At 37.4% G+C, this 16,012-nt stretch overlaps 1 protein-coding gene across 9 annotated transcripts; it reads left to right on the top strand.

Moving 5' to 3' along the window:
• The first annotated feature begins 312 nt into the window (after positions 1–312).
• LOC126366038 (dynamin-1-like protein) lies at positions 313–16,008 on the top strand. 9 transcript variants are annotated; one of them, XM_050008925.1, is made up of 16 exons: positions 313–545; positions 967–1,111; positions 2,803–3,011; positions 3,706–3,916; positions 5,009–5,118; positions 6,075–6,212; positions 7,176–7,416; positions 8,533–8,678; positions 9,363–9,506; positions 9,809–9,973; positions 10,680–10,754; positions 11,506–11,586; positions 12,600–12,723; positions 13,120–13,209; positions 14,184–14,395; positions 14,762–16,008. In XM_050008925.1, exons 1-16 carry the CDS (start codon positions 444–446, stop codon positions 14,816–14,818), a joined length of 2,250 nt encoding a protein of 749 aa, XP_049864882.1. In that variant the 5' UTR covers positions 313–443; the 3' UTR covers positions 14,819–16,008. The 9 variants fall into 9 exon arrangements, with proteins under 9 accessions (XP_049864882.1, XP_049864881.1, XP_049864885.1 ...); XM_050008924.1 differs by having other exon boundaries at positions 9,809–9,991; XM_050008928.1 differs by lacking the exon at positions 10,680–10,754.
• The last annotated feature ends 4 nt before the right edge of the window (positions 16,009–16,012 follow it).

Here is a 16,012-nt window from a genome sequence, read left to right as displayed (position 1 = left end):
CTGATGCTGGCAAAAATCTACCAAATTCTACCTACTGAATTAGCTGGCAACACTGCACTGTAAGTTCTTTACAGTACAAGTTTCAGATTTCGTATATATTAAAAAAACAATTCTCTATTTTTCATCATCTATAGTCTGTATGTAACATCGTCATTATACTTGTGAATGAAAAATAAATGAATGCGTTTTTGTATTATTTTTCTTTGCTTTAGAAGTTTCGAGTCAATATACGTATTATAATCGATCGATTTAGAATCAGAATTTTCTTGTAATCATACACCACTAATGAGGGAACAAATCAATATGGCCGACTTTTACCGGTTGGTTTGTCTGTTTTGATAATTTGATAAAAAATTAACGAAAAAGAGTACTTTCTTAAACTTATAGAAGCTGTGAATCATTCTGATATTATTTTCGGTGTTCGTTAGATATTATTACTAATTATGGAAGCTCTTATACCAGTTATCAATAAATTGCAAGACGTTTTTAATACAGTGGGAGCTGATGCCATTCAATTACCTCAAATAGTCGTTTTAGGAACTCAGGTACATGTGTTTCTTGTTATTATATAATATTTTGATTAGTGTTTCAGTCATTGACATATTGTTTAATGTCCATACACGTTTCCTATTCCCATAAAATGGTTATGTAAAGATGTCAAGATAGGGTTCTTTGTCCCCATTTCAGTGAGGTAAATGGACTACTCTGTCATTGACCGTTCTAATGTCCTAATTATTTCAATTGCATGTCTATTTTTTCCTATGTATTTTTTGCCTTCATATGTAAACTCAAACCTGCCTTTTCATCTTATTAGAATTTAAATTAGATAGCAGATTTGTGTACCATAAACTTGCAATAACCGCTTATTTTCAGTAGCAGTCTTATTGTAAAGTCAGTATAAGTACTATTAGTGTGGTATATAATAATCGTGTTAGAAAATAATTTACATTTATTTTGTTGTAACAGAGTTCCGGTAAGAGTTCAGTGATCGAGAGTTTAGTAGGGCGCTCATTTCTACCCAGGGGGCCAGGGATTGTGACTCGACGGCCTCTCATCCTGCAACTGGTATACAGCCCTAAGGACAGCAAAGAGCATCGCTCGGCAGAAGAAGGTTTGTATTCATTGTTTGTTGGTAACTTTAACCCATTGTATGTGTATTAATTATTATTATTTATTTGTCATTCTACATTTTGTTCACATAATACATACACTATGTAGATAATAAAATATTGTCTATATTTTTATCAGTTCCTAACGAAAATATTTCAGTAAGAACTTGCTGATGTAGATAAGTCATCAGTCCATTGAACATTAATTATCTACATATTGGTAGTAGTTCTTTTGTGTTTCATTTTCTAATAAGAACAAAGAAATCTAGGACTTTGTAATGCGTTTGATAAGATAAGAAAATCCAATTATTATTTCTATTAATATTAACCTGTAGGTCAAGGTTGCAGTAACATTGCTATCAACATTGGTTTCCTTTATATGAATAAAGTTCATGTTCATTGCCATAACTCGACCTGGTTATTAAGTTTCTTTGCCAGTTCATTTGTGCTTACAGACACTAATGTTTACATTTTTTCGCAATAACACGCAAGCCTTTGTTGCGCGCGCATGCATTCTGAATGTAGTAGAATAAAAATGCGATCGTCTCGCGCTATTGTGTATAAGATCAATCAACTATTCATCTATTCTCTATCACACTATATGGTCTGATAGTATTAGTTAGATTGCATATAGATAAATAGGTGTTTTCCTGTCCCGGTCAATTCTATTGTTAGGAACTGTCACTATAGAGGATGTCATTATTTTAATACATTATTATGTACTATGTTTATTGTTCAGTAAATATATATATCTTTAATTACCTACCCTGTAGATGTTCTTACTTTATATAGTAATAAGTTTGTTTTACTTTGCTACATTAGTTGTAAGCCACCAGAGCACTAAGTCAGCATCATGGAATCCAATAGCACAACTTTCCCAATCAATATTTGCAGCAGGTTTGTACTTATTACTAAGTTATTGTGTCTGTCTGTATTTATTATGTTTCCCAGTTTTATACCTATTGTATCAGCTTATATTTTTATTTTTTTTAAACTGGAGGATTTTAATACAGTACTTTGATATTCAAATATCAATACAAAACAATATGCCTAAAAACTATTCCTATAGTTTTTTACTTTGTCACTTCAGATATATAATTATAAAGTAGCTTTATATAATATAATTTCTGAAATAAATGAAACCATAAGTTATTTCAGCATCCATCCTGAGGGTCTAAAAGGCCACATCAAAGCAATTCATCTAAAAACAACATTTGCGCATGTAAGTGCGTAATGTAAACAAATGTTAAATAGCACTATTGCTTTTTCTTGAGGTGAAATGCTTCAGGTAGCCTTTATAACCCCCCTGGTCAATGGACATTGTTTGGCAACTTTACTGTATCACTAACAGTTGCGTCACTGTATCAAAACAATCCAGAACTTTTCTGTCACAGTGTACTTTGCATGACTCCTTGTATCTATTCCGAATCATTACATTACAATGACTACTTCCTGTATCTTTTACAACACAGATAATAGTAACGTCATTTGAATGTCATGTCACGTCATGGTGCCTCCCAAAAAGACTCTACATCGCATGGATTGGATCAGTCTGGAAGAGGGTTTTTAAATTTAGGGATTTGGTCCCAATAAAGGTCCCAGTGGCTATTCGGGCCGCATCAGTACGAGCCCTTTCCTTTTTCAAATAATAATAATATAAACGTCACTTGAAATACTCTTTGCATTGTCACAGGTACAGTAAACCTAGAAGAATGGGGCAAGTTCCTACATACGAAGGACAAGATCTATACGGACTTCGACGAGGTCCGGCGCGAGATCGAGCGCGAGACGGACCGCATGGCCGGGAACAACAAGGGCATCTGCCCCGAGCCCATCAACCTCAAGATATACTCCACCAGGGTCGTCAACCTCACCCTCGTAGATCTGCCCGGTATCACCAAGGTGAGTAATTAAAATGTAAACTGTCACTGGCAAGAAATTCCTTTTGTTTGTTTGTAGGTTGATAATTTACAAATACTTATCATGTTCCACTGAGCTGAGGGAAGGGAGGGAACGAGTTTATTATTCACAGATTCAAATAGTCTATGTAAAATCTTTTATTTATACACCACTTTGTAAATGTATTAGTATTCGATGCAAAACGACGGCCAAAGCTTGATGTGCGTCAATCCTAAACCACAGGCTGGAGAACATTAAAAATGTGTTACTACAAAAATATACATAACATAAACAGCATATATACATCCCACTGCTGGGCACAGGCCCCTCAATCAACCGGATGGGGTATGGGGCATACTCCACCACGCTGTTCGGGACCAACGGCTTAACGTGCCTTCCGAAACAAGGAATCATTATACTTTTTCAGGTAACCATTCAAGCCAGCACAGTCCTTACCAAACAAAGGACAGTCTCACAGTGATTTTGACAATATCCCAATCTGAAGTCGAACCCGGACCTCCAGATCGTGAGCCTAACGCTCAAACCACTAGACCATGGAGGCTGTTACAAACACATGAGTAAACTCATCTGAAACAGCTTATTTCTCATTGACTCAGATCATTATTATGATTATGAATACCTGTCTCAAAATATTTACAAACAAATAGATTAATGAACATCATTCTCTGTCAATCAGATACCAATAGGTGACCAGCCAGAAGACATAGAGAACCAAATAAGGAACTTGATAATCAAGCATATTGCCAACCCGAACTCTATAATCCTGGCAGTAACAGCTGCAAATACTGACATGGCTACCAGTGAGGCTATCAAAATGGCCAAAGAAGTAGACCCCGATGGCAGGAGGACTCTTGCTGTGGTCACCAAACTTGATCTCATGGATGCCGGTAAGTGAACATTATTTTTCTTTGTGAAACTGTAATATATAGGTAACAATCATTTCTTCAAAACCATTTCAATGAAAACTATCTAATGAGTAGGTCTAATTCCAGGAATTTAGGGTATTTAAGACAAAAGTCACAGGCAACAGTATTACATAAAAATAATCAAAATTTCAATCATTTTAAATAAAACAGTTATCTATAAGTACCAATTGGTATTATAATCTGTTAAATCAAATTTCCTGATAAGGGAAACACTTTATACTCGATAGGTATATTGTCAGATGCAAAGTTTATTTTGCACAAGATATAACAAAATTTCACTGGGTTGTTTTTATTAGCTTACGAATTTAAAACGGAGTTTAGAGGACAACCTTTTGACTAAATGAGATACTTTTCTATGGCATTATGGGAATTCGTATAGACATAAACAATTACACATGGGTACTTTTTGTTATGTAATTTTTAATTCTATTTCGTAAATCAGTCAAAAAGAAGAAATAGCTACATTGATTTTTAATCATCTTACACTGGCTTCTACTTCTAGATTACCATTATTGATATTTATCATTGTCCCCGTCATCCTATTATAACAACACTCAAACTGTAGTATTATAATATTGTTTTCATCACACAAATGATTATAATGGTAAATTTTCGTCGCCACAACTACCACTTATCATATTAAAAGGACTGGTTGGAACAGCCTATTATTAATAGTCCTTGAAAAATAATAATAGTGACTGTACTATTGTGTATTTTTGTCAACAATGCACTAATGTTATTGAATATATAATACACTAATAGGTGCAGATAGTAACTTCATAGAAGTAGTAGTACCATCTAAAATCCCTTCATCTCAAGCTGCATAAGTTACGCTGCCTAATAACGAGAGGCTTCGATCAAGATGCACCATTACTGTCTTCGTATATAACCGTCGTATGTAAATTGGTCGCAGCGCGCGGTGCATAAGGAGTATGTTGTGCAATGAATAGATAGTCATTAATCTTTAGATTCACTGTCATAAAACAATACTAATAATCTGTTTATATGTTGTGATGAGCTAATTTCTTGGCTACAATAACTGTTTTATTCCAGGAACTGACGCTATAGACATCCTGTGCGGGCGGGTGATTCCCGTCAAACTGGGGATCATTGGTGTGGTCAACAGATCGCAACAAGATATTATAGATAAGAAGACAATTACGGTGAGCTTGCCAACGCATTACTATTATTCTTAGACTACTATACACAAATGTTAGACATTTTTGTGCTCCCTAATTTGATTAATATGAACATCTAATAACAGTTATTATAATTATTAACAATCTAAAGCCATATTAGGCAAAGTATAGTCATGTCGTACAGAAAGTCAAGATTCATATGTAATGCATTGCAAAAGTGAAACTATATTCCTACTGTTTCACAATAACCCTTTTAGGTGACGAACTGCAAGAATACTAGAAAACGCAAGTTATTGGGACCTTTAGATACTAACTGAGAATTATAAATGCATATAAACACTGTTAGAGAAAGTCGCGTTTCGTGTGCAATGTATTACAAAAGAGAAAATATATTCCTGCATTTTCACAAAGCCAGTGAAAATCTTCAAGACTATTATAAAATACAAGTTATTACCCGCGCGATATTTCACTGTTTTGTAACGGATTTTCTATAGATGCAAGACTTTCCAACGATATTACCTATATTAATGTGTCCTCTCTAATATGATGGGCCATTATATGGGCAATGGGCTGATGACCCATAAGATTCATCTGAATTTTCGAAAGTGACAGCAAGTTGTCTTCCGATTACTTGTGGCTCTGCCCACCTCCTTAGAGACTGGGCGTAAATTCATGCATGTATGTATTTCTACAAGTACAGACCTACGTAAATTAACACACATTCAAAATCTCTGTTTACGTTTATATTTCAAACCTCCATTACTTACGTTAGTATTATACGATCTGTGCGTAAAAGCACCATCACACTACATGATTTCTCGGACCCGAAATGCGACGTACAGGGGGATCATGGCGCGGCGTTATTACAGTATAAGGAGATCGGGTCCCTGCCTCCTTTCTCATCATATCGCCCTGTACCCTGAAATCACCCGGAGAAATCGTGTAGTGTAATAGAGCTTTAAAATATTTTCTTTATTCAGGACGCGTTAAAAGACGAGGCGACGTACCTGCAACGGAAGTACCCTACAATTGCGACGCGCAATGGCACGCCGTACTTAGCAAAGACTCTTAACAGACTGCTCATGCACCATATACGGGACTGCCTTCCGGAACTCAAGGTAAACACCCGATAATTACATACAAAATATATACAGTGCTTCTACTTTCTGTCTCTCGGCAAACATCGCATTTCCTTACTAAGTTATGAATTAAATAATTGGTTAGTGTCCCAGGTCAAAGATAAATTATAAATACTGTTTACTAAATAAAGACAGATCTAAAACTGTCGAAAAACTTTATTTTTCTATTTAACTTATTTACGAAATTTAAGTCCGACATTTTATCCGAATTTTTTATGACGTCAAAGTGTGTTTTTTTATAAAAAAAGAACACTGACGAATTTGTAGTAGTTTCATGTTTTGACGTTTAATAAAGTAACTGATTTGACCAGTTGGAAACTAGCCTTTTGATGAATGTGGAAAAAAGCATTCGTTTATGAAATACGATGATTACCGAGGGCACACGACATAAAACATAAATATGAAAGATTGCGGCTGGTCATACACCATATATGGGACAACCTTCCGGAACTCAAGGTGAACACTTGATAATTGTCTCCAATACTTGATCAATTGATATCGATGACGATTACTTCGATTTTCCTGGTTATTGTCTGTTTGTAGGTGTGCAATGTAATGATATCTACTGCAATATGAATTATTAAAAATAACGTATAACTTTATCTAATTATATTTTGATATCTCAAACAAACGTGAACAGCGTGAAGAAACCCACGTACCCGAGAAATACGTTTTAGTAACCTATTTTGGGTTTTCTGTTGGCGATTTGGAATATTCAATTCAAATTCAAATTCAAAAATATCTTTATTCAGTAGGTAACATAGTTACACTTTGAATCGTCAATTTTTACATAACGAACGTCTCATCCGCCTAAAACTACTGCAGCTTCTCACAACCTGTATATCAGACAACCAGTCAGTAAACAGTCTTATTAGTGCAATGTTAGGGTAAGTGGCTAATGTTAGCACAATGACCTAAAACTAATCATCTCTACCCTTTCAGGTGCGCGTTAACGTGATGATATCTCAGTTCCAATCGTTACTCAACTCGTACGGCGAGGATGTCTCGGACAAGTCTCAGACTCTACTACAAATCATTACTAAGTTCGCCAGCGCGTATTGTTCGACCATCGAGGGCACGGCGAGGAATATCGAGACCACTGAGCTGTGTGGTGGCGCTAGGATATGCTATATATTCCACGAGACCTTCGGACGCACTCTCGATTCTATACATCCTTTAGTTGGTAAGTCACCATATCAAAAGTAACACACCTCTTAAAACGATTAAAATGACAGCAGGACAGAGATACAGTAGATCGCCTAAAGCGAAAGAGACGTAAGAAATGTGTCTCTTTGGTGCAGTAAAAAGACGAAAACGTTATGATAAAGAGAGCTTTCTTACCTAGCCATTAGGCAGATAGTATAAGAGTGAAAAATGGAACAATTTAAAAAAATAAGTAGATATATGTCGTATCAAAAAACAGCCAGTGTCCTTAGTAATAAAGAGTTTTTACAACATTTCGCACTAACGGTATACAGCTTAGTACGACAGAGGCGAGAGAAGTCACTCTAAGCATGCTTCCGATTTAGTGCATAATGATAGAGCGAAACACAGGGACGGACTTTTCAGAGATGGGCTTGAAAGTACTTTCCGTTGTAACTGAAACCAACTTTGTCGAAGTTGCAGGGTAACTACTACACACGACTGTATAGTCGTATGCTTGTATAAGCACATTGCAATTTTAATTCGAGCGTTTGCATAAGCATGCGACAATACAATATAATATATATGTCATTTTCAATCAACCAAGGTCGTGCATATTAAGCGAATGGACGTAGAAGTAATATATCACTGCTGTTATATAAAACAAACTGAAATGAAATGTATCAAAAACTCTTTCTAACCGACTTCAAAAAAGGAGGATGTTTTCAATTCGAAGAGTACGCATTTGACCATAATCTCACTTGATATATTCCCTTGATGACACCTGGGAAACATATTTTGATCTTTGAGAATGGACTAAATACCAACTAGTCAAATCAGTTACTTTTTACTAAACGCTAAAACACGAAATTACTACCTATGTAATTTATATAAAAAAACACACTGCCACTTCATAAAAAACGTGACAAAATGTTGCTCTTATTACATATTACTTTATTAAAATTCATAAATAAGTTGAATAGAAAAAAGAAAATATTTTTCGTCACCTTTAGATTATTATTTTTATTATTTAGTAATCAGAATTTCATCATTTATCTTTGACCTAGTACAGGACCCAATTCGAGCGGCCGCATAAGCATTCGACAATAACTAGAAACTACCCAATTATGTTAAATGTGTATGCTATTATGTCCAGGACTAACGCGCATGGATATCCTGACGGCGATCCGCAACGCGACGGGTCCGCGCCCCGCGCTCTTCGTGCCCGAAGTGTCCTTCGAGCTACTAGTCAAGCGTCAGATTAGAAGACTCGAAGACCCTTCACTTCGTTGTGTTGAATTGGTTAGTATAGCCATTGACGAAATATAATACTAAACCATGCCACAAGCTGCATTAAAACGGGTATATTCCCATATACATTAGCGCTATCCATCGCCATAGTAGAGAGCGTAACTCGTTAATAACTAAATTGTTATTTTTAAGCATACTAGATGTCTCTAGTTGTATTAAAAACAGGCAGAGCCACAGATTATAGGACAACGTTCAGCCAGTTTTGATACGATATCCTTGGATGGATGTTCCCATCGCTGGCCACAATAACGATCCATCATGTTAAAGTGGATACAGTCTCTTGGTTGCATGGTACAACATGCCCGGGATGATAAGGGTTGAACTATATCTGACCGTGCAGCTGAATTAACGAGGGTTCTAAGTGGCGAAAAAGGATAGAAGAATATGAAAGTGCAATGTGGTGCGGCCAGATATAGATCAACACTCAGAAGTCTCTTCTGTCTCGCCAGGGTTATAAAAAATTATAACCCTGGCGACCCGCAAACCCGTAAGGTATACATCTCTCTCAACTCAACACTACATCAGTCTTAATTATTAACAAACGAGCGAACGATAAATCTGACTCAAGTTCCGAACTACTTTACGGATACCAGAGCACGTGATATTGATAAAATGCAAGCAAAACCGCCATCTTGTCCGCAAGTAACAAGAAATTAAACGGGTGTTCATGTACAGGTGCACGAGGAGATGCAGCGCATCGTGCAGCACTGCGGCACGGAGGTGCAGCAGGAGATGTTGCGCTTCCCGCGCCTGCACCAGCGCATCGTGGACGTTGTCACGCAGCTTCTGCGCACGCGCCTGCCCGCCACCAACTCCATGGTACCACACGGATATTATGTCTAGTACACATTACATCTCAAGCGTTTACATCATCAGATGCGGAGTTTTTACAGCGTTCACACAGCGCGCAGCAGAAATACCATGCCGTATTTCTTCAGCAACAATCTTCTCTCGTTAGAACATTGACTACGACGATATTCCAAAAGTGATCCTATTTTTTTAGATGACAAATCCTATATTTGGATTGATTTGTAAGCTTCGGAAAATTACCTAATCATTGTTACCTCTGTTAATTTAAAACCTCATTGCAGTGAATTTATCTATTCAATATTATCTCTCAGGTGGAGAACCTAGTGGCGATCGAGCTGGCGTACATCAACACGAAGCACCCTGACTTCCACCGCGAGGCAGCTCTGGTGTCCGGGCTGCTCAAGAGCACGGACGGGCTGGTGGAGGAGCACAGCCCCATGTACCGCCAGAAGACGCCTCGCGCCGCGCCCTCACCGGTATCCAACATGTTCAAAGTATATACGCTTTGCTGTTTTGTATTTCGCATGGACTAACGAGTTACTAACCGGAGGTTCTGAGGGTAAAGGTAAAGTCGCATGCACAGATAGATATCTTATTATAGAGAGATGCCGCGGGAGCATATCCGGTGGGACCGAAATATGCACAAAACGAACATATTTATGTGAGGCAACGATTGTATTATAAAACTTTCAACATCATTCATTGCTGCTTTTGTACCACGCTACCTCAATTAGCGCTTGTGTTACTACGCAATGGATGGTAGGTAAATCGAAGTAGCGGTCCAGCCAGAAATGTTTTGGTCCGCTTCACACGCCGACGTAAGTTAACAGGCGATATGCGAGAAAATGTAGGATGTATAGTAACATTTCACGAAAATGTGGCCATTTACCTACAACATTACAATTAGTGCTGGGTTATAGCACTTAATTAATTAGTTGTGTCGTCTATTGCATGATTTGTGTTGTCGGTATCTTGTATATAGTAGAGATAGTAGTTCTATATTATTCTTTGGATGGCTTTAATGTTTCCTATGTAACCATTATCACATGCACCATAATAAAATAACATTCATTACCTAATTATCTAACACCCATTGTAATTACGTAAATATTTTTTCTTTTTTAATATCTTTTACGTGTAAATATTACCAACGAATGAGTAACTCGTGACGATTTTTTGTAGCTCTTTCTACGGAAAATGGGTGAAAGAGGGTCCACCCTAGTATTCTTGGCAAATGCATTGGATTCTTATACCCAGGTAAACTGTACAATGCGGATGTATTGTGGGCTAGTGCTGTATGTCCTGTACTACTTACAATTCATTTTAGTCACATAATAATAAGCCACAGGAAAGGGAATCATTGTCATAGCTTCTAATATAGTGCTACGTGGGCTCTCTTTCAATCCATTATTTGCTAATTTTAATGTTGAGCAGCATCATTATAGTTAGATTCAGCGGCTTGTTTTTGCAGTGTGGTTTTCTAGATAGTGAATGGATTAGGTTGGGTTTCCACTAAAGCGGAGAGGAGACGAGCGGAGCGGGTAGGGATCGACCAATCATCGCGAGAGAGAGAGAGAGAGAGCAACAGAGCGTTTTCTCTCGCACGCTCGTCTCATGTCTTCTCCTTTTTTGACGTGACTTATTGTAGGATTTGGGCAACTCCCAACAAAATTAAACTTAATTTGACAGATCTAAAACTAGCTCCATCTCTTTCTTGTACCTATTGTAAGCGAAGGACAGCACTAATTTAAGAACTGTCTAACCAAAATGAGGTTAAGTTTGTGCCCGCCTGAATAAGCGTCAACTACGTGGCCGGAAGTAGAAACATCTTTGCTCTTGGTGTAAACCCACCCTAAAACTGGAGTTTTGTTTTAAAATAATTTTGTAGCATTTTTTTATGAATGCATGTAATTACTGCGTGCAATGTTGGCTATTTCGCGTTACTTTCATCAAGCTTGTCCCAAACCGCGTTAGTATAGAGTACTAAACCACGTATTGTGTATTCCAGCATGTGCCAGCTATCACAGACGGCCACGAGAACAAAACTCCGCCCCATTCTGCCAACAGTGAATCTCCATCCACACCTCAGGTGAACATTTCGACAATATTGTTATCCCAAGTCCCTGAACCCGTGACCGAGTTCAGCAGGGCTAATATGCGTGCCGTGATAAAATTACTTATTATTAAGGAGACTTCTCCTGCAGAGTGTGCGGTCGAGTTTGCCGCTCTAGGATGGGCTTGCACAGCCATGAAAGAAAGTGCATTTCTTCGAGGCAATGACGTAATAAATCGTCTGAAACAGACGTATAAGGCCAATGATGATGATGATAAAATTATCGATCGATTCAATACAGTTTATCGAAATCGATAAGTTCGTTTTTTTTTCCCTAACATTTTGATAGCGACATGACTTATTTGGGTTCACATATTTGCACCAATCGACAAAATTACAATGAAACCGTCCGAAACGTTAAAATGATCGTGACAAAATTTTATCACTTTGCGCATGTTAGACCTACTTACCGCGTTAAAATAAGGGATATGAGACTCGCGATAGATGGATCCACCTACTGCACTCCAAGTTCATCAGTCATCCCGTGATCATTGGCAACAGTGTTGAAATATCAGGAGCTCATATCCCTGATTTAAACGCGGTAAGAACCCGGTATTATGCGTTTTAATTATGATCATAACCGCGTAAACCCCCAAAAAATATATTTACAAATTATCATACAAAACACTTTATAAAAAAAAAAACAAGCGGACTTATTTCAAAGGTAGCAGCAGTTTCTTTCAAACTACTTTTGGGTACAAAACACTCATATTAGAAATATTTAAATGGATAAATAAATTAACCGTAAGAAACATAAGTAGTTCGTGGTTTAGATTATCTCGCCTATCATTTTCACACATACACATTATTAGAAAAATAACACGTTAGGACTTCTTAGCGACCCAATATTTTATGTATGCTTAAGGACTGTGGTTGCATTTATTTCAACAGGCTATAAGAAAACAGTAGGCGCTTTCAGAATTTACTATGGTGATTGGCTACCGTCAGCCATACGCAAATTAAACCTTATGATAATCATCCCATTTCAGATGAACGGCTCTCCCGAGAACAAAGTGCTGACTCCACAGAAGCCAGTGAACCTTCTGCCAGAAGTGCCGAGCCACACGTCACGCAAGCTCTCTGAACGCGAACAACACGACTGTGACGTCATCGGTGTGTATACCTTACCTCACTAAACATATACCTAAGATTTTATTTCTTAAGTGCCAATACTAAACATCACTACGAATATAATTACATCTATACATATTTCTACATACCATTTGTCTATATTTGTTTATTAACCTAACAGCCGTAGTAGGTAGGCGCGGCGCGATACATATCGCGGGCTTCGACCAATAAACGCAGCCTTTGTTTAGATAAACATCATTACGTCTTTAGGTCGAAACTCTCGGTATTTATACCGGCATATCTACTATGACTGAGAATTGCTTGTACTGTCCATGTCCGTACTAAAATATCCGTTTTGTATTCCAATTGTATTCGTGGTGGCATTCGTTTGGTTGTGACTTCACAGTAAACAAACGTTTTTGTTCTCTATGGTGTTAGGTGGACGGAGCGACCACACAACCAAATATAGTAACACACAGTTTGAAGGCATCAGCATGATGCAATTGAACCAAATGGGTGACCTAGTTGGTGAGGATACTACTAGCGGCGTGCAAAGCTTACTCATTCACAGTCTCTTTCCGACCACCTATCATCGTTTAGCCGCGGAAGTTTATTCCTGGCCGCCTAGAACCCTGTCGCTGAAAACATAACTCGTAACCATTTTGATTATAAGTAAGAGCAACTAGCGCAACAAGGGTTCATCGTGAGTGAGGTAAAGTTCTAGAGTCGGTCAGCAGTCAATTTCCACGACGGTACTCGCTGTATGCTTGTCGCTTTACTTACCCATGTATCTTAGATGTGTACAGCTTCTAACAATGTATTATAAAGTTTCCTTTCTAATTAACAATCACGTGATATAAAACACTCATCATGTCTTGCCATAATGGATGTAGAAATGAAAGGGATAATGTTGGGTGAGTAAGCACCGGGCTCGTTGGCTCGCGGTTTCGTTCACATTTTGAATGTCGTCTTGTCACTAAATCTGTTGAGAAAATGTTGAAACGACGTGTGTGAAATACTACGTCATTTTAGCACTGGATGTATTACTATCGTAGCACTCGCATGTAACGCTTACTTCTTTATAGATAACTAATCCACTTCATTTTCACATATTATTAGAACAATATACTCAATAATTTTTAAGTGTTAACTTTTCTCTGTGTAGACTATTGAGTCGAAATGTTACGATAGACACTTTTGTGATTTCGTAAATGAATCATACATGTAATGGAAAGTTAATGCACTAAATCATACAAGTTTAGGTATGGTAAAAGTTTAGCACAAATGCAGCTATCCACGCTTAACTGTAAAGGGGACATTAGGGTGGGTTTCCATCAATGTGGAGAGGAGAGGAGCTAGAGAGAAAATTCTCTGTCTCTCTCTCTCTTCTTAGCGGTGATTGGTCCGCTAGTCTCCTCTCCTCTCCGTTTTGGTGGGAGCTCAACCTCGACAAGTTCAATTTACATTACTATTTGTTGTAATTAACATTTCTTAAATTACAGAGCGGCTGATCAAGTCATACTTCTACATCGTGCGCAAGTCGATACAGGACTCTGTTCCGAAGGCGGTGATGCATTTCCTGGTGAACTATGTCAAGGACAACCTGCAGTCGGAGCTGGTCACCCATTTGTATAAGTCCGACCATGCGGAGACGCTGCTCAACGAGTCCGAGCACATCGCGCAGCGCAGAAAGGAGGCCGCTGACATGCTCAAGGTAACAAAACGCTATTAATTTTAAACACCAGATAACAATTCTTTGTATGAAGTTTGATGCAACCGCGCAACATCTATTCGAGTGGTTTCTTCAAGAGCGTGCGGCGTTTATCTTAAATCTCGTGTTGTCTTTGCAATACGCAAACGATGTATTTTTTTTTCGACGACGGTATATAACCTAGTAGGAAAGATACGAGAGATATGTCACTCTAATCATGCTACGTTATGACGAGGTATATTTACCGAAGAAGTACGTTCCTACGAAATTCAAGGCAGGGATGCGAATGTGTTATCCATGAAGTGTATATAAGCAACTGCGTATCCAATTATTAATGTATTTATAACCAATTTCATCGTTTTATTGCAGGCCTTGCAGCGCGCCGGCCAGATAATAAGTGAGATCAGGGAAACGCACATGTGGTGATGGCTGCCCGGCTGGGAGGACTCTAGTCTGTGAATTAGTGAATTTGGGCCCAGAGCTCTGTACATACTCCTTTAGCGTAGGTAAATTATGTGCATTAGGCTTTTTTACTTATGAATATGTTCACATACATTTGCTTTTACCATGATTTTATAATTTTCTGCTCTCTTGTTGATATGAATTAGATAATTTGCTCATGACAATCTGATTTGGTCAGATTTTAGTCTAAATTGTTTATAGAAGGTACCAAAAATCTGAGTCAAAGCAGAAAATGTAGAAGCAAATGCATGATAGCAGCAATAGGGATGTTGTATTGGCACTTATTATCAAAGCATTCTTGAAAATATGCAAAAAGTGTTATTATTTTTATCATGCATTCATCATGCTATAAAGTTATTATGGTGCAGGTAAAACCGTTTGCATTGTTTATCGTTTTATGAAAGAAGTAGTAGGTACTTACTAATGGAATGTACGACTTGTGCCAATGAATTTGTTTTTGAAAATCTGGTCAAAATTATTCACGTTATCATTGCACAAATGTATTGCTGTTATTCTCAGTTACCATTTCATTGATAGTGATGTATTTAAATGTATGCACATAACGTAAGTTAACTTTGAAATGTACTCATCGTAGAGGTTATTCAGTGATATTACTTGTAACGTCTGCTATATTGGTGTTATTATCCAAACGATGGACTGCTGGCAGATTTTATTACATTTTATGAACTGTAGTTTTACAATCTGTTTATTCACTATAAAATTTAATTCTTTAGACTGAATAAATTTGCTTACATTGAACTTGTTACTTTTTAAACACAGGGTTGGTTATATTTTATTAAATTGATAATAGTTACGTTTGTGTCCGTGATTCCTCAAGACATTAGTGCTTTGTAGGCTTTGCATTGTTTTAAAGTATTGATAAGTTCCTCGTTCTTTGATAGATATAATTCCGCATGCTGTGTTATCTTCATTTGCGTTTAGTCATGTTGTGTCATGTCCAGGCGGCAGTGATTTATTTATTTGTAACATCGATCTAGCGTAGCGAGTATTCCAATGTTACACAATGTATTTATTGTTACAATTCAAGGTGTGATTTGCTTTACGTATCGAACGAAACCAATAATTTAATGTTACACAAAAGTAAGATCGTATTTAAAAGTCTGTTATATTAAAATAGATTATGTCATCGTCAACATG

The sequence above is a fragment of the Pectinophora gossypiella genome, chromosome 4, assembly GCF_024362695.1.
Source record: "Pectinophora gossypiella chromosome 4, ilPecGoss1.1, whole genome shotgun sequence".
Taxonomy (NCBI): domain Eukaryota; kingdom Metazoa; phylum Arthropoda; class Insecta; order Lepidoptera; family Gelechiidae; genus Pectinophora; species Pectinophora gossypiella.
The sequence above is the reverse complement of the archived record's forward strand: the minus strand, read 5'-3'. Positions and strand labels throughout refer to the sequence as shown.